This window comes from Erythrolamprus reginae, chromosome 6, assembly GCF_031021105.1.
Source record: "Erythrolamprus reginae isolate rEryReg1 chromosome 6, rEryReg1.hap1, whole genome shotgun sequence".
NCBI lineage: Eukaryota > Metazoa > Chordata > Lepidosauria > Squamata > Dipsadidae > Erythrolamprus > Erythrolamprus reginae.
The window spans coordinates 28,356,231-28,374,937 of record NC_091955.1 but is presented as its reverse complement, the minus strand read 5'-3'; the positions used below and the strand labels follow the sequence as shown (position 1 = coordinate 28,374,937).

General features: G+C 50.7%; 1 protein-coding gene across 1 annotated transcript; it reads right to left on the bottom strand.

The window, feature by feature from the left end:
* Positions 1-8,768: 8,768 nt before the first annotated feature.
* FEZF1 (FEZ family zinc finger 1) lies at positions 8,769-16,257 on the bottom strand. Its single transcript, XM_070754738.1, has 4 exons — positions 15,340-16,257; positions 13,988-14,122; positions 11,870-12,002; positions 8,769-9,082 (listed from the first exon to the last, which is right to left on the bottom strand). The coding sequence occupies exons 1-4, from the start codon at positions 16,255-16,257 to the stop codon at positions 8,769-8,771; spliced, it is 1,500 nt and encodes a 499-aa protein (XP_070610839.1).
* Positions 16,258-18,707: the final 2,450 nt, after the last annotated feature.

Below are 18,707 nucleotides of genomic sequence, written 5' to 3'. Positions count from 1 at the left end.
GTGTCATGCTTCGTTGTTCAGCAGCAGCTGAATGCTTGCTTGCTTGCATTTCATGGGACGGGACCCCACAGTCCGACTTAACAAGGGGAATTCCAACAACTTGTTAACATCCAGTGTACTGATATTGTTACTAGTTCGGGTAATGAAAGGCCTGCAAGACAACCATCTCTCTCTCTCTCTCTCTCTCTCTCTCTCTCTCTCTCTCTCTCTCTCTCTCTCTCTTTCTCTCTCTCAGGTTGATTTGGGACGCTGGACGGGAAGCCTTTCCTAAGGGAGTAGTTCAGGATTGCAACACGCTCCACATTCCCACCCCCATCCCCACGTGGTGCCTTATCCCTTTGGTCTTCGCGTAACCCAGAACCATTTTCTGGCTCCTTCCTCTAATCCAGGGGAGCTCCGCCCTTCGCAACTTTAACTTGGAGGACTTCCAAAATCTGGAACAGCTGAAATCCTCCAGGCTTATAAAGTCGCCAAGGGCGGAGTGCCTTGCTCTAAAATCTCCCGAGTCGATGGATCGCCTGTTGGAGAAGAATGTGAAAGCTAAGGGTCGTGAATCTCCAACTGGCGGGCGGATAGGGGAAGGAGGAGTATTTGCAGGGAGGAGTAAGCAGAGGTAATAACGCCCCGGAGCGACCGGCTTCTGGTTCGCGCGGTTCCAACGACCTGGCGCCTCCCGGGGCGGTGGGTCGAGGCGCAAGGGGACCCGCCGGTCTCCAAGACCAAGTACAACTCCTGTTTTTCCAAAAGAATTTGAGAAATCCGTTGCCTTCTTCTACCTGCCCGGCTCGTTTCGTGGAGAGCAAGGAAAGTGTTGAGTTAGCTTCCACAAGCCCTCCTGGAAAGGAAAGACGGTTTTTCAAGGCCTCGGGGATAGCCGAAGCAGACGGGACATGCGCTCCGCCAGATGGGGACATCCAGAGGTTCTCGAGTCGTCTGTAGAGCTGCCAGTTCAAACCCCGGGGTTCGCTGGGTCCCGATCCGCTTTCTTTGAAGACCAGATTCAAGCTAAACATATTTTTGGGGGGACTTAAGGAGAACAGTCGCACGCAAATACGTTTACGCACGCGCTTTCCAGTTACGTCGGACTACGTGGTCCATTTTCCACGGCTGGAGGGTTGGCAAAAACCAACCCTTCCTAAAAAGATTAGGAAGCTGGCCGGAGGCTTTTCTCATTCTGGAGCAATTGCAGCAGGTGGCGCATAAGCGACAAGGCGTCTTTTTTAGAGCCCTAACAACTCTTCAAACTGCCCCTCCGCAGCCACCGCACTTAGAACTGCTATAAAGAATACAGTATCGGAAGCTGTTTCTTTATTTCTCTTTTCTTTCTTTCCTCTTTTTAAAAAAAAACCTTTTTCCTCTTTTCTTGCACTTTTTGCTTTCTCTTCGATTTTTTCCCCTTTTCCTTTTCTTCCTTACTCTATACTAGTTTGTATTAGTTTGCATGTACAGTATATGTTATGGAGACTAGTATACATCTATAGAAATAGATGTATACTAGTCTCCATTTTCAATTCAACAAAAATGTTACACGTTATATACGTGTGTACATAAATTTATACTCTGTTTATATATACATTTACACCTTGACGAAGTCAACAGCGGCTGACGAAAGCTGAGTAGGTTTTTTTAGTAATTTTAAATACATTTTTAAAAAACGAAGATAATTATGTCTATCTCTTCTTTATTTTTAATTATACCTGGGGTTCGTATTTTTAGGACAATTCTTTGTATGTATGTATGTATGTATGTATGTATGTATGTAAGTATGTATGTATGTATGTATATGTATGCAAGCATGTATATGTATGTGTATGTGTGTATATATATATATATGTTTGTGTATATGTGTATGTATGCACACACACACACACACGCACACACTATACTAGTTTGTATGCTAGTTTGTATATTTTTAAAAAATACTTTCTTCGTTCTCGATTCATCGGATTTCACACAGCCAGAAAAGAAGGAAGAGGTTCCTGCAACTGTTAAAAAAAAGTCCTTATTTTTTCTCTCCCCCGTTTTTACTCTGCCTGGATGTTCAAAACTAAATCAAACAAAATATAACACAACGACGAGTGCTCCTTGGGACCATTTAAAGTGGTCTGCCTAATTTGGTGGCCTCCGGAGGACTCGGGTTAATCTCCCATTATCTTTCACCAGAGCACCAACAGACCGAAACAGAATGGGGGGAATAAGAGGGAGAGGAGACTTTGATCTAACTAGGTTTCCTTGCTAACAACCTCCTCCTCCCTTCCCCTCCCCTCCCCTAACCCAGTGCGGGTCTTCTATAATCCCGTGGGATTTCTACGTGGCAGCCTTCATGGGGCAAAGCCAAGTAAAGGTGCCCAAATCTTTCCCTTTTTCTTGCCGTTGACAAGAAGGATCCAGCAGGCTTTTCAGCACCGGAGCTGTTCGGTTTGGGGGTTGGTTCGCCGCCACAGAATCTCCTGGGTCAGGGGTCTCTCCTCTCCAACCTTGGCAACTCCAAAAGACTTCTGTGGACTTCAACTCAGCAAAGCTGGCTGAGGAGTTCTGGGAGTTGAAGTCCACACGTCTTAAAGAGTTGCTGTGGCTGGCCCAGGAGATCCTGTGGCGGCAAACCAACCCCAAACCAAACAGCTCCGGTGTTGAAAACCCCCCTGGATCACTTGCAGAAGTGTGCTGCTCAGGTGGAGCGGTGAGGTGTGGTCGCCCCCAGGTACCTGCCCAGGTGCAGTAGCATCATTGCGCTGGGCTCCGCTAGCACTCAGAGTCACAGGGGCGAGCACACCTCACCATTCCACCTTAGCAGCCCACCTCTGACTGGTTGCCGGAGAAAAGTGTCCCAGCACTCAGGCAGAGCCACTGGGTCGGTCGGGGCAAGCCGAGCCGGGGGTGGCTGGGGGCCGCAACAGTCGGTCTAATGACAATCACCACCTGGGTCACCTCGGATGCTCTTCCTCGGTAGAAAGCGGGCGTTTTTTAAAAGCTTCTCGTCCCAGCGAATGAGGGAGTTTCGTCTTTCAGCCCTTGCTATTTTTGGGCGGGGGGGGGGCTGGACCTGCCCACTCTTTGCGAGGGGGAGGCACCCTGTGATAGGAGCATCCGTGGACACCTCACCACCATCCCCGCCAAGCAGCACGTGGCTTCGCCTGGGTGGGTGGGGGGAGGCTGCGCACGACGACGGCCTCCCTTTGGTGGAAAGGGACAACCGGAGCAGACAGGAAGTTTGTGAGAGGGAGGGGCGCCCTTTGGTTCCTTTGTCCCCACCCCACCTTCTTTGGACTCCTCCGCGTCTTCCCGGCCCCTGTCAGCACCAGGCTCGTCCGCTGCGCCTTCTGCCGGTTTGGGGACTGAGTTTGGGATCTCTGCTTGGCCTCCATTCCGCAGTCATCCCAGGGCGGCTTCCTCCGGGTCCAAACGGCCTTGGCGGGAAGTTTTAGATGAGCAGGAGCTGCTGATGACCCGCCAGTCTGGTTTCGGATCCTTTTCGCCCTCTTGAAAAGCACAGCAGTTATTGTGTGTGTGTGTTTCTCAGGGCACAATGAAGCAGAAGGCAGCGTTTCTCAACCCAGTCTGTAAAGAAATTTCTTTCTTTCTTTTTTCTTTCTTTCTTTCTTCCTTCCTTCCTTCCTTCTTTCTTTCTTTCTTTCTTTCTTTTTCTTTCTTTCGACTTCTATGCTGCCCAAGCCCGAAGGACTCAGGGCGGCTATAGCAGTTAGACTTATATACCGCTTCTTAGTGCTTTTACAGCCCTCTCTAAGCGGTTTACAGAATCAGCTTCCTACCCCCAACAATCTGGGTCCTCATTTTACTCACTGGGAAGGATGGTAGGCTGAGTCCACCTTGAGCCGGTGGTGAAATTTGAAAAACTGACCTACAGCTTACCAGTTAGCTGAAGTAGCCTGCACTCTAACCACTGCGCCATCCTGGCTCAAGGTTGACTCAGCCTTCCATCCTTCCGAGGTGGCTAAAATTAGGGTCCAGATTGTTGGGAGCGATATGCTGACTCTGTAAACCGCTTAGAGAGGACTATACAAGCCCTGTGAAGCGGTATATAAGTCTAAATGCTATTGCCATTTCTATAAAGAAGGGCGCCCAGGACGGGGCACCCTCGACTTAACCCGCAGCCTTCTTGGCTTCTCGTCTCTGGGTCTGTTGCAGATTTGGTTGGCCAGGGCATCTCCCCCCCCCCCCCTGGTCTGAGAAAGCGAATCGGTCTCATTCTCTTGGGGAAATAGAGGGGGGGGCGGGCAGAGAAATCGGGCCTGCTAGCTGGTCCTCACTTTTACATCTCTCTCTCCACCCCCACTGTAACTGTCACCCCTCCCTCTCTCTTGGTCACCCCATCGCTCGGAGCCGAAAGAAACGAGCCATCAGTCAAAGGGGTGGCGTGGGAAAGTTGGCTCTTTGGGGGAAAAAAAATAAAGGCCCCGCTCGGAACCGGGAAAAGATCTTTCATTGGCCCAGCCGTGGTCACCCAGTGGCAGTTTTCAAGTCCACCCGCTTTTCCTCGGCCGAGTCAGCCGCCAAAGACCCGGCAGTGGAGTAAGGCGTGTGGTAAGAGGGACGGCGCGGGGAGGGGGGATCAGGCCTCTCCAACCTTGGAAAACTTTTAACCCCGTTGGACTTCAATTCCCAACATCTGGCTGGGGAATTGTGGGAGTTGAAGTCCTCCAAGCTACTATAAGTTCCTGGCCAGATATAAAAACAAACTCTGGACTTGAGAGGATCTCACTCCACCTTTTGCTTTCTGAGACAGTTTCGACTCTTGGAAATAATTGATGCTTGAAAATCGATCTAGAATCGAAAAAGTGCTTCCTTCCTTAAAGCGCTAAAATAGATTCTTATCGGCTGCAGTCTCTTTGGGGAAAAGAAAAGGGAGACGGAAAAGGAGACCACACGGAAAGACAGGCACTCTCTTGACATTCTACGACCCCAGGTTCTTCAAACTTGGCAACTTGAAGACTTGTGGACTTCAACTCCCAAAGTTAGGGAATCTAGAATAAATCTAGAATGGAAAAAGTGCTTCCATCCTTAAAGCGGGCGCCTCTCCAAAGGCTTCCTACCAGCTGCAAAGAAGCTTCTTTGGGGGGAAAGGAAAAGGAGACGGGAAAAAGAGACCATGCGGAAAGACTGGCACTCTCTTGACATTCCACCATTCCAACTTGAAGACTTGTGGACTTCCAACTCGCAGAATCCCCTTTGCTGGCTGGAGAATTCTGGGAGTTGGAAGTCCTCCAGGTCTAAAAGTTGCCAAGGTTGGACACCCCCCCCCCACTACTTACCCACAAGAGGTGGGCTGCCAAGATGGGACGGTGACGTGTGCTTGCCCCCCGTGGCTCTGAGTGCTAGCGGAGTCCAGCGCAATTCTGATACTGCACCAGGTAGCGAAATCCCACCTGGATACTCTCTTTATATGTACATTTATACCCCGACGAAGTCAGCAGGGGCTGACGAAAGCTGAGTAGTTTTTTTAGTAGTTTTAAATACATTGTTCTAAAACGGAACTCATGATGTCTACCTCTCCTTTATCTTTAACTCAGTGTTTCTCAACCTTGGCCGTTTGAAGATGTGTGGACTTCAATACCCAGAATTCCCCAGCCTCTTGGAGTTGAAGTCCACACATCTTCAAAGGGCCAAGGTTGAGAAACATTGCTTTAACTATACCTGGAAGTCGTACTTTTAGGACAATTCTTAGTATGTATGTATGTATGTATGTATGTATGTATGTATGTATGTATGTATGTATGTATGTATATGCATGCATGAATGCATGTCTATGTGTATGTATGTACATATGTGTGTTATGTATTCTGCTACTGCACCTGGGCAGGTAACTAAATCCTACGCGCGTGATTTCTCTACCTGCCCAGGTGCAGTAGCAGAATTGCTTGGACTCCACTAGCACGCAGAGTCCGTGGGGGCGAGCACACCTCACCGTTCCCCCTTTGCAGCCCACCTCTGTGTGTGGTGTATGTGTTTGTTTTTTGTGTGTGAGTGTGTTTTGTGTGTGCGCGCGCGTGTGTTTGCAGCGACTTCGTCTCTCGAGGCCCGGAGCTTTGATCAATACGAACTAATTACCCCCGAGTCTTCATTAAACTCTTTTTTAGCAGTCAGAGCCGCGTTTTGGCAACGAGACAGGAGCGCTCCGTAGTTTAGACAACAGCCGCGGCCGGCTGGCCTTCTTGGAGCACCCGCGTTTGGCACCTCCGCCACTTGGCTCACCTTCCGAGGTTGGCGGGCGGACGACCCCCCAGAGGAATCCCTTCTCCCGGCTCCTCCTCTTTTCTAGGCGGGAAAAACAAGCAACCGGGTTTTGTTTTGTTTTTTTTCGTTTTAAAGAGGCGAATCACCTCTTTTATTTGCCACCAAATCCAACCCCTTCCCCCCACAATCCCTGTTTTTTTTTTTGTTCTTCTTGCACGTGCAATAATCATAATTATAATAATTTAAAAAAATACAAGTGGAAATTTCAGATCCGTACAAACCTCCACAAACGGGGTAGGAGGATGGGTAGGAACGAACGGTGGGGCCGCGGGAAGGAGGGGAGGAAAGGAGAGGCGACCCCCACCGATGGAGAAACCGAGAAACCCCCGAAGGGGACAAAAACAGAAGCGACCAAGCAGGCAAAGTCAACCAAACACGGCGGGTGAATAAAAATCTCTATATACAGCGAAAGGAGTCGGGAGGGCGCCTTAAACGGAGATTGTCAGATCCAAGGAGACACCGGGGGGGGGGGGCTCCAAGGAGAGGTGGGGTGGGGGATTCCCCCCTTCCGAGGATGCACTGGGATATTTTCAAAGTCTTTAGGGACCAAAATTAAGTCTTTCTCGATTAAGACACACAAACCCATTCACACATGCAGTGCAGGGAAATCTTAAGGACTGACTTGGGGATGGGGGGGGACGACCCCGCAGAAGGGATGGGGCCCCAGCCAAGAAGTCCTGCAGGCTACTTCACCTAACTGCTAGCTGTAGTTCAGCAGTTCAAATCTCACCACCGGCTCAGCCTTCCATCCGTTCCAGGTGGGTCAAATGAGGACCCGGATTGTTGGGGGCCATATGTTGACTCTGTAAACCGCTTAGGGAGGGCTGCAAAAGCACCGTGAAGCGGTCTATAAGTCTAAATGTTAAATGCTCTTTTGGGCCAGCCCTTTCCGAAGCGCGGGGAAGCTGCCCGGATCCTTAAACTTTAGGAGCGGCCAAGGAGATGGGGCTGGCAAAGGAGTGGGCTCCTTGGGTCCCGTTCAAGGAGCGCTGTTCCCTGATTCAGCTTCGTCGGAAAAGCAGCATTTTCTTGGGCCACCAGAGAGGCCAAAACACCAGGAGGAAGCCCGGTAACCCCTTTTCTATTTAATGCGTTTCGTTTAGAGGAGTAACGTTTTGAGGGGAAAGGGCTATACGGGCTCCTTAAGGAGTTCGCTGCACCGTTTTTAAAAAAGGATCCGCTTTGCGAGGGAATCTAGCCAGATCTGCATTCGGGTTATCGGGACAAACCGATTTACAGGTGCAATTTACAATTTTCTCTTCCTGGGTTCTACCCAATTGGCGGTGGGTTGTTGTTCTTTTTTTGCTCTCCTCCTGGATTCAGGACCAGATTTTGGGGGAGGATCAAAAGGGGACTCGTTTCTAGACAGGAGGGGACAGCCAAACCCCTCACCCCCTTCGCTAAGTGACTCCGCAAGGGCAAGCATGCCCGAAGGGTTGGCTTCCAAGGTAACGCTTCTGGGGACATGGCAAACTCCCAAGGGCCAGCTCAGGAGCCTACTATAAGTTCCTGGCCAGATATAAAAACAAAACTCTGGACTTCGGTGTTCAGAGGATCCAGAGGTGGGCTGCTAAGATGGAACGGTGACTTGTGCTCGCCCCCGTGGCTCTGAGTGCTAGCGGAGTCCAGCGCAATTCTGCTACTGCACCTGGGCAGGGAGCGAAATGGCGCGCATACACGCAGGTGCACCCGTGGTACCCCTGCGTGTCCGAGCGCCATTTCGCTCCCTGCCCAGGAGCAGTAGCAGAATTGCGCTGGGACTCCATTCAGAGCCACTGGGGCGAGCACCGGTCCCCTTCCCACCTTAGCAGCCCACCTCTGAAACAATCGATACTTACAAATCAATCTAGAATCGAAAAAGCTCTTCCTTCCTTTAAAGCGCGCGCCTCTCCAACGGCTTCCAACCGGCTGCAGAGAAGGTGGGGAAGGAAAAGGAGACCACGCGGAAAGAGCAGGCACTCCCTTGACATTCCACCACCATCCAGAGTTTCTTCCCACTTGGCCACTTTTGAAGACTTGTGGCACTTCAACTCCTAGAATTCTCCATGTTGGCTGGAGAATCCTGGGAACTGAAGTGCCACCAGTCTTCAAAGTTGCCAAGTTGGGAGATCCCCCCCCCCCGCGCGTTCTATATTTTTACCACCAGCACTCTTTTGTCCTGATCGGGGGAGTTCAAGCACCGCTAGCCCGCAGAGTCAGTCTTGCTGCTACACACACGCGCACACACACACACACACACACACGTAAGAACAACCGAGAGAGAGAGAGAGAGAGAGATCGCCAAGGCTTGGATCTGGCAAGGCTCAATAAATACACGCCCGGAGCGTCGCCCTCCGACAAATCGGGTGAGAAGGCGTGGGTTGCAGTCCTTTTACTCCCCCAAGGAGGCCAAAGTTTACGCAGTCCCGCCGTTGCTTCTCCCAGCACCAAGCGCGGCTTCCTCGGAGCGAGTGCGAGAGGCTCGGGGGAGCGCAGCCGGGGAGAAAGGTCGCGCCCGGGGCGGGGTGGGGGAGACTTCACGGGCGGTGAAGCAGCGGCGGCGGCGGGAGGTCCGGCTCGCTGCTGTTGCCGCCGCTGCTGCCGCCGCCGCCCCCGCGAGGGAGCCCCAGCGAGGCGCCCCCGCCGCTGTCGTGCAGTTTGCGGACGTGTTTCTTGAGGTCAAAGTTCCGGCAGAAGCCTTTCCCGCAGGTGGGGCAGGTGAAGGGCTTCTTGTCGTTGTGGGTGTGCATGTGGAAGGTCAGGTTATAGACCTGGTGGAAGGCCTTGTTGCAAATGGAGCACTTGAACTGCTTCTCGCCGCTGTGCGTCAGCTTATGGTTCTTGTAGTTCCCTGTAATAATAATAATAATAATAATAATAATAATAATAATAATAATAATAATAATAATAATAACAACAACAACAACAATAATAATAATAATGACAACAACAAAAACAACAATAATAACAATAACAACAATAACAAACAATATTATTATTAATAATAGAAATATTAATAATATTAATGATATTATTAATATTAATATTAAAAAGGAGGAGGAGGAGGAGGACGAGGAGAAGAAGAAGAAGAAGAAGAAGAAGAAGAAGAAGAAGAACAACAACAACAACAACAACAACAACAACAACAACAACAACAACAACGCAAAAGTCACCAGCTCAGTTACAAAAGCTACACTCCTAATACTATCACGTGCTGGGCTCTAAGCATGCCCAATCCGGCCTAAACATTTGGATGATTGAGATCAGTGTTCCCTCTAATTTTTTGGGGGGGTGGGCGGAAAAGTATAGTGTCTGAGCGGCAGTCCCTTCGGGACTGGGCGGCACAGACATAATAAACAAACAAACAAACAAATAAAAAACCCACCCTGTTTTGCCTCAGAGAATTTCAAAATAAAATACTGTACTGTGTGTCTATAACAGTGAGCTCATAATAGGGCAACTCTATCAATATCAAAATGCCACTTAAATAGTTGAGCTAGTTTCAAACTAGATTTTGATTTTCTTTCTCTCTTCCTTACTCCCATTCTTTTTCTTTCTCTTTTCCTTCCTCTCTTTTTTCTATCTGTTTCTCTCTCTTCCTCTCTTCCTCTCTCTCTCCTTCCCTCTCACTCTTTCCCTCTCGGCTTCTGGGCAGGTTTGGAAAACTCTGAGTTGATGATGATTTTTAAGTGAGCGATTGCTCACTGCTCAGCTTAGAGGGAACTATGATTGAGATAATTATATATATTCATTATCGGCAAAAATACAGTATGTGTGCATACAAGCTGAGAGGAGGAGAACCTGTGGACTACAGGTTAAAGCTACAGGGAGACTCCCCAGGTTCAAATCCCGGTAGCTGATGAGAGCAAAATAGCTTGAAATAGATCTATACTGGTCTCCCTTCCTTTTCATTATCAGCAAAAATATGTTACAAATATAAAATATACACTGCTCAAAAAAATAAAGGGAACACTTAAACAACACAATATAACTCCAAGTAAATCAAACTTCTGTGAAATCAAACTCTTCACTTAGGAAGCAACACTGATTTTTCACATGCTGTTGTGCACATTCAACTTTGTACAGAACAAAGTATTCAATTAGAATATTTCATTCATTCAGATCTAGGAAGTGTTCTTTGAGTGTTCCCTTTATTTTGAGCAGCATAGTTTGTCGGCTATACAAATTTAACTGCCTTGTATATAGTCCCTGGAGTGGCGGAGAAGCAAAAAGGAAGCAGTATACTTCCTCCCATATTTGGGGATACCAGAGTGATTCCTCGGAAAAAAACATAAAATTCTTTCCTGGTACAAGCTGAGAGCAGGAGAACCTAGAGGTTAAAGTTACTGCACACACAGAGATACACACATGCAATTTAGTTATCTTCTTTCACAGGTCCGCAAGTCCTATTTTAGCCAGCTTTCGAAGTCCAGACCCGCATTATCAACCAGCATTCCCGCAACCTGCTGCACTCCATGCCCTACATGCAGCTTTAACAAATACTTAAATTGAGCTTCTGTGGCTTGCCTGCAACTATTTGAGTAGAAAATTTCTCGCCACAAGGAACAGATTTTCATCACGATCAACTGGAACCGAAGCTCAAAAACTCAAATTAGAATCTCCCAAAGTCTTGGATCTAATAACTAAAAATAGATTTTTGCGGGATCCACAAGGTTCCCCAGGTAAACGAGTTGAAATCCGTTTTTCTCAGCATTCCAACTACCAACCCACACCAACGGAAACCATGCCAACATAATTTAACAATTTTATCCCGTTATATCAGGGGTGCAAGGGTGCAGAGAAATATTTTGTACTACCATTTCTGGCAGCAAAGAAATAAATTAGCATTTGTCAGAACAAAGTTCCGAAAAGTGGACTGTGAAACTTTCCAAGGAAAACAGCGTGCACTTTGCATAGCGGTTGGAAACAGTGGGGCTTAATCCCAAACCGGTAAATCTGGTTTTAGGATTTTAGTTACAATTCTTTACAGATTCGGTTAAAACGGCAACGGATTATTTTTCTCAGAAGAGCAGTTAAAAAGAGCAGAACGAGTAATTCCCTCAACTAAACTTAACTTTGTGCTGTGGGGAAATAATCCCATTCACTTTTGAATTATTCTTCAGTAACTGAAAAACAAAGCAAAACGAGGCAACCTTAGGATGTAATTTTAGACATTTCTGAATAGGAATTTTTTTTTTTTTTTTTGCTTTCTCACAAAAAGGGATAGAAGACTGGGAATCTATTTCTCAGCCTGCAGTACGAGACGCGCGATAATTTTGAACTTTGTGCGCAACCGTGGAACTTGATTTTCAAGTAAGCTTTTTTCTTTGGCTCATTGCATTTCAGCTGTGGAATTACACTCGCAATCATGCTTAACATTTTTTTAAAAAAAATCATTTTTAAAAAATCTACCCGCCGGATTAAATACTGTACATCGAAAAATAAACCTGAAAGATCTTTAGATACAAGGCAAAATCCTCGTCGGTTTTGTGGGAAAAAATGGACATCAACGGTTTCCCACACCTGGGAAATGAACGTGAAAATCTCTCTTTTTTTACATTTACAATTTCATATACAGTATTTTCATATACATATGAAAATTGTTCGGCTCTCTCTAGTCTGGCCGGTCTGCTTTTACCTTTTTGGTGGAAGCCTTTCCCGCAGAACTCGCAGACGAAAGGTTTGTAGCCCGCGTGGATCCGCGTGTGCGTGTTTAGCGTGGAGCTCCGGTTGAACGCTTTCCCGCACTGGCTGCACTTATGGGGCTTTTCCTGTCGGGGAGGAAAAACAACCTCAAAAATGGATCCGCCTTTAGATAGGCACGCTTGGGGAGAAAGGGGGCCCCTGCAACGCGGTGTCAAAAAGCCGACAAGCAAGGGTTCGAATCCAGCCGTCGGTGTCCTATCCCAAAGGCTCATTAGAGGGGGGGGGAGCCGAAGGGATGGGGTGACGTGGGACTGCTTCAGAAGGGGACAGTCGGTGGCCTGGACGCCCTCGGGGTGTGCTCTCCAGGGATCAAGAGCCCAGTCCAGCCCTCCGGAGGTTACAGGACTAAAATGGATTTAAAGACGCGCTGTCCGGCGTAGACTCTCCTTTGCGCAACTCTCTTAAGAAAACCCACCACCCTAAAGCCAGAATTGCTAGAAAGACAATTCGCATCATTTCCCAGCCGGCTACAACCCGCAGCATGGTTTTAAGTCCACACAACGCCACACTGAGAGAAAGAAAGAGCGGGTTTTTCCCAAACGCGGCCAGAAAACGGATCCGTTGGGCAAAACCAAAGGCCCTGATTTCAAGCCAGGTCGGGAGATTTGGGGGACATTTTCCCCCAAGAAAAGTGTTAGTTTTAGTTTAGTTTTATTGGATTTATATGCCGCCCCTCTACAAGGACTCGGGGCGGCTTACAACATAAAAAAAGACAATGCACATCGAAATCCAATTAACTAAAATTAAAAGTTACATCTAAAAACTAAAGAACCAATTAAAATACACACGTATCCATTCAATCAACAAAGTCACTATACATTCATCGGCCAGGGGGCAGAATCTAACGACCCCCAGCTTGGCGGGCATAGGTGAGGCGAGGAGGATAGGGGCAGTACAAATCTCCGTGGGGAGCCGATTCCAGAGAGCCAGGGGGCCCACACACAGGAGGCCCTTCCCTTAGGTCCCAGCAAGTTGTGAGGACAAAGCAAGATGAGAGATTCCCCCTATTCCTTCGCCTCTTAGACGCCTCCTCCCCTCTCACTCCTTCTTGTCCGGGAAAGGAGAAGAGAGGGAGAAGGAAAAGTGGGGGGGGGGGGGGAACAAGAACCCCGAATAAAGGGGAATTAAAGGACAGGAAAGGCAGGGAATCTCCGCTGACCATACTGGAGGTCTGAACCTTGGCCAGGTGACGGGGGAGGGAGGGTCGTGGGGGTCGTGGGCTCACCGGGATCCAGAGGTGGGCTGCTAAGGTGGGACGGTGACATGTGCTCACCCCCGTGGCTCTGAGTGCTAGCGGAGTCTAGCGCAATTCTGCTACTGCACCTGGGCAGGTAGTGAAATCGCACGTGGAAACGCAGGTGCGCCTATGGGGCACCTGTGTCCCCGAGCGATTTCACTACATGCTCAGGTGCAGTAGCAGAATACATATACATACATACACACACAGAGAGATGTATATACCCACACATAGACATAGACATACATATACATGCATAAATTTGATTGTTTTTTATATAAATGGGTTTTATTGGGGTTAGGTTTTTTATAGCTTATATTCGATTTCTTTTTTATTGCTGTATCTTTTTGTGTTGTTATTATGTTGTAAGCCGCCCTGAGTCCTTCGGGATTGGGCGGCATAGAAGTTGAATAAATAAATACAGTACATACATACATACACACACACATACATACATACTAAGAATTGTCCTAAAAGCAGAGTCCCGGGTATAGTTAAAGATAAAGGAGAGATAGACATCATGATATCAGTTTAAGAAAATGTATTTAAATCAACTAAAAAACTATTAAGCTTCCGTCAGTCCCTGTTGACTTCGTCGGGGTATAAACGTATATATAAAGAGAGTATCAATTTATCTATAAACATATATAATATATGTGCTAGCCCCTCAGAGCCACGGGGGCGAGCACACGTCGCCGTCCCATCTTAGCAGCCCCCCCTCTGACCGGGATCCTTCCGAGACCGCCGTTAGCCAGATAGAAAACCCCCGGCCCCACCTAAAGAAGGCTTGCAGCCGGCCCCGTAAAACACTACCTGTGTGTGGATGATCTTGTGGCGGCAGAGGGTGCTGGCTTGGCGGAATCCTTTCCCGCAAACCTTGCAGATGAAGGGCCGGGCGCCCGTGTGCACCGGCATGTGGCGGGTCAGGTTGTAGTGCGCGTTGAAGACCTGCAATAGCAATAGCAATGGCATTTAGACTTATACACCGCTTCATAGCGCTATCGCAGCCCCCCTCTAAACGGTTTTACAGAATCAGCATGTCGCCCCCAACAATCTGGCTCCTCATTTGACCCACCTCTGAATCGGATCTCGATCTGGCTGGACTCCCTTGCACAGCGGATTCTTTTAAAAGAACAAACTTGGAACTGCTTCGAACAAAGTTCCAGCAGACGTGGTTGGTAAATCCACAGGAACTGAATTTAAACATGCCTGGGATAAAGATAGATCCACCCTAAGATAAAATACAGGAAGTAGTATAAGGGCAGACTAGATGGACCACGAGGTCTTTTTCTGCCGCCAATCTTCTATGTTTCTAAAAAAAAAAGGGTGCAGCGTTACGCTTCTAAATGAAACGCGTTCATTAGACAAAGAGCTACCGGGCTTCCTTCTGATTTTTTGTCCCCTCTGGTGGTCCAAGAAAATAGAAACATGGAAACATAGAAGATTGGTGGCAGAAAAAGACCTCATAGTCCATCTAGTCTTCCCTTATATTATTTCCTGTATTTTATCTTAGGATGGACCTATGTTTATTACAGGCATGTTTAAATTAAGTTACTGTAGATTTAACAAAACACGTCTGCTGGAAGTTTGTTCCAAGCATCTACTATTCTTTCAGTAAAATATTTTCTCACGTTGCTTTTGATCTTTTCCCCAACTAACCTCAGAATGTGCCCCCTTGTTCTTGTGTTCACTTTCCTATTAAAAACACTTCTCTCTTGAACCTTATTTAATGCTTCTTTTCCTACAAAGCGGAACCAGAGAAGGGCGCTCCTCGAACGGGACCCAAGGCGCCCACTCCCTTGCATGCCCTATCTCCTTGGCCGCTCCTTTATTTAGCTTAAGGATCCCGGCAGCTTCCCCGCGCTTCAGAAAGGGCTGGCCTAAAAGAGCATTTAGCATTAGCATCTAGACTTATATACCGCTTCACGGTACTTTTACAGCCCCATCTAACAATCTGGGTTCACATTTGACCCACCTGGGAAGAATGGAAGACTGAGCCAACCTTGAGCCGGTGGTGAGATTTGAACTGCCGAACGGCTGGCAGTTAGCTTGAAGCAGCCCTGCAGTGCAGCACTCGAGCCACTGCAGCCGGGCGCGATTAGACGGGGCGGTCTCCCGAGGGGTGGGGGGGGGAGGAGGGGGCCAACGCGCGGAGGGTCACTTGCCTTGCCGCAGACCTCGCAGGTGAAGACTTTGGGCTTAGCGCCGGGCGAGCCGCGGCTGAAGTCGGCCGACACCCCTTTGAAGGGCAGCTTCTCCGAAGCCAGGAGGTGAGCCGCGGCGGCGGCTGCTGCGGCTGCTGCGGCGGCTGCGGCGGCGTTGTGGAGCTGGGCCTGCGCCAGGTCCTTGAAGGCCGCCTGGGAGAACTTGTCCGGCCCGGACTGCAGCGCCTGGAGCTTGTTGCGCTCGGCCAGGTAAGACTTGGGCGCCGTCGAGTCTTGCAAAGCGGGCGCCGGCAGGGACGAGCCCAGGAAGTAGGAGGCCACCGGGTGGAGGCTCAAGGCGGGCGGCTGAGGCTCGGACGCCCGGCTGAAGTAGCTCAGGGCGCCCAGCGCGTGGAAGGAGGAGTGCTTGATCACCCGGGGCCGCACCAGCTTGTAGTGGGGCGGTTGCTGGTGCGGCGGCGGCGGCGGCAAGCCGAGGGAGGGCTCGGCGGCCTGGGGCTTGAGGCCGAGCGCGCAGCTGAGAGCGGACGAGGCGGAGGAGGAGGAGGACGGGGGCTCCAAGGGGGCCTTCCGGGGCTCGGAGCCCACCTTGGCGAAGGGCTCGTAAGCCAGCGGCACGAAGGGGATCATGCAAGGGATGGAGGGACCCAAGCTGAAGGCGGAGGGAGGATGCTGCTGCTGCTGGGGCTTCAGGTGCTCCGCCGTGGCGGCCCCTTTGTGGCCCCCGCCTCCCCCTGGCAAGAAGTGGGGCAGGAGCGGCAGGGCTGGGGGCTCGGGCCCCGCCCTGGCCATGATGCGCTCGATGGAGAAGGCCAGCGGCTTGGGCGCGTTCAGCACGGGGCCCCGCGCCACGGCCAAGCTCTTGGCCGCCGTCGGGGGGAGCGGCTGCGGCTGAGGAGGCTGCCGGCTCTTCTCCATCGCCGGCGTCCGGCTTGGGTCAGCGCGGCTCGGGATGCTTTGGCCCCGCTGCGCCCGGTCACAGCTCCACAGACGGGGAGCCTCCCGCCGCCACCGCTCTGCAAGCCGACCTCAAACCCTCCGAGGACGCTGCCGCCGCCGCCGCCGCCACCACCACCACCACGGGCGCCCTCCGCGACTCCACAGCCTGCTGGACCAGCAAGAGCTCCGGCGAGGTCTCCATCTCGGCGGCCCGCCAACGCCGCCTGCCCGTCCCCGCGGAATCGCGCCGGCCCATCGCCACCGCCGCCGGTGTGCTTCCTTTGGCGGGGGATGCCGGCGCTCCCCTCCTCCTCCTCCTCTTCTTCCCTCGGCGGCGGTTCCTTTTGCGGTTCCTCCCTTCTTTCTCCCCCCCTCACCTCCAAACCACCCACCCACCCCCGGTCTCGACGGAAGAAAGTGTTGGGTCAATAGCTGCAGCCACGATTCAGCCTATCGCTAACTTCCAAGAAGGGAAGGTAAACTGGATAATTGCTCAGTTCGCGTCCGACAGGCACCGGGAGGGGGGAAAAGGGGGGGAGGCAGAGAAGTTGGGTCCCCCCCCTTGCCTACTACCTCGGAGAGCCGGTGGCTCCTTTTCATTGGTGCCTGCGCCTCCCTCTGCCCTCCCCCCAGAGAGGAGGGGGGCTGTCTCGGCCGCCCCTCCCTTCCTCCCTCTGGATCGCCCCCGCTCTGGATACCCCCCACCTTGCCTCCAATTGCACCTCCGCTCTGGACCCCCCTCACTTCGCCTCGCCTCCAATTGCCTCTTCCGGCTAAGATCAATCGGAACCCAACAGGAACCCCAGCCTCGCCCCCTCTCTCCCCCACTCCTGGCAATCTCTCCTCCTCCACCAAAAGACCAAGGCCTCCCGCGACCCGTTCACCGTCGGGAGTGGTCCCAGCGCTGAACCCGAGCGAAGGAGCGAGCAGAAAGTTGCCTTGGCTTCTCGCTGTCCCATTTTCAGGCCGGGCGCACCTGGGAAAGGGGGGGGGGGGGGCTCGGCTGCTCCGCTGCTGCCTTGCTGACTCGCCCGCTCGGTTCTCTCCCCCCGCCCCCCCGTAGGGGCTCCAGCAGGACACATACACACACACACACACACCGGTTGGCTCGGCTCTGGAGAAACCGAGGCGGGTGGACCGAAGAGCTGACGCTGGCGGGGATTCCCCGCCGGGCATCCCACGCGCGAGGAATCGGACCCCCTAGTGTCGAAGACAGAGGTGGGCTGCTAAGGAGGAACGGTGAGGTGTGCTCACCCTCGGGGCTCTGAGTGCCAGGGGAGCCCAGCGCAATAATGCTACTGTACCTGGGCAGGTGGCGAAATCGCGCGCAGACACGCAGGTGCACCCGTGGCATAAGAATTGTCCTAAAAGTACGAGTCCCAGGTATGGTTAAAGATAAAGAAGAGATAGACATCATGAACTCCGTTTAAAAAAAATGTATTTAAAACAACTAAAAAACCCTACTAAGCTTTCGTCAGCCCCTGTTGACTTCCTCGGGGTATAAATGTACATATAAACAGAGTATCAATTTATGTATAAACATGTATAACATATGCCCTAGCACTCAGAGCCACGGGGGGCGAGCACATGTCCCCGTTCCACCTCTGGTCGAAGCCCCTCGACCTCTTCAGTGGGGGAAAGATCCGAAGGGGTTGCTTCCCCTTGTTGCGCTTCGGTGAAACGGCGCCGGTTGTCTGATGGGGTCTCCGCATATCTGGGGGTGCCTTGACCTCCCACCTTGGGGTCTGTTGATCGGGATGCGATCCGACTTTCTCCGGTCGCCCACCCGGGTCCTGGAAATACGTGGGTGTCTTGTAAAAGAAGGACCAGGGGAGACACGATAGCGGTGTTCCAATATCTCAGGGGTTGCCACAAAGAAGAAGGTGTCTATCTATTCTCCAAAGCACCTGAGGGTAGAACGAGAAGCAATGGGCGGAAGCTGAACAAGGAGAGAAGCAATTTAGAACTAAGGAGAACTTTCCTGACAATTAGAACAATTAATCAATGGAACAGCTTGCCTCCAGAAGTTGTGAATGATCCAATACTGGAAGTTTTTAAGAAGTTGTTGGATAACTATCTTTCCGAAGTAGTGTAGGATTTCCTGCCTTAGCAGGGGGCTGGACTAGAAGACCTCCACGGTTCCTTCTAACTCTGTTGTTGTTGTTGTTGTTGTTGTTGTTGTTGTTGTTGTTGTTGTTGTTGTTGTTGTTGTTATTATTATTAAGTTGAAACGTGCGTTCTCAATAGGCTTTCTACTTCCTTTCCCTATTCTGAGCTGGTTCTCTTCTCTGGATCGCGCGGTGAAAGCTGATTGCCGAAGGTACATCCGTCTCAGGGACTGGGGGCCTCTTGATGCCTATTCCTGCGCCCTTTGAGGCCGGCTGTGGGACAACCTTTACGGCTCCGACCAGCTCTCCTTAGCTCATCCT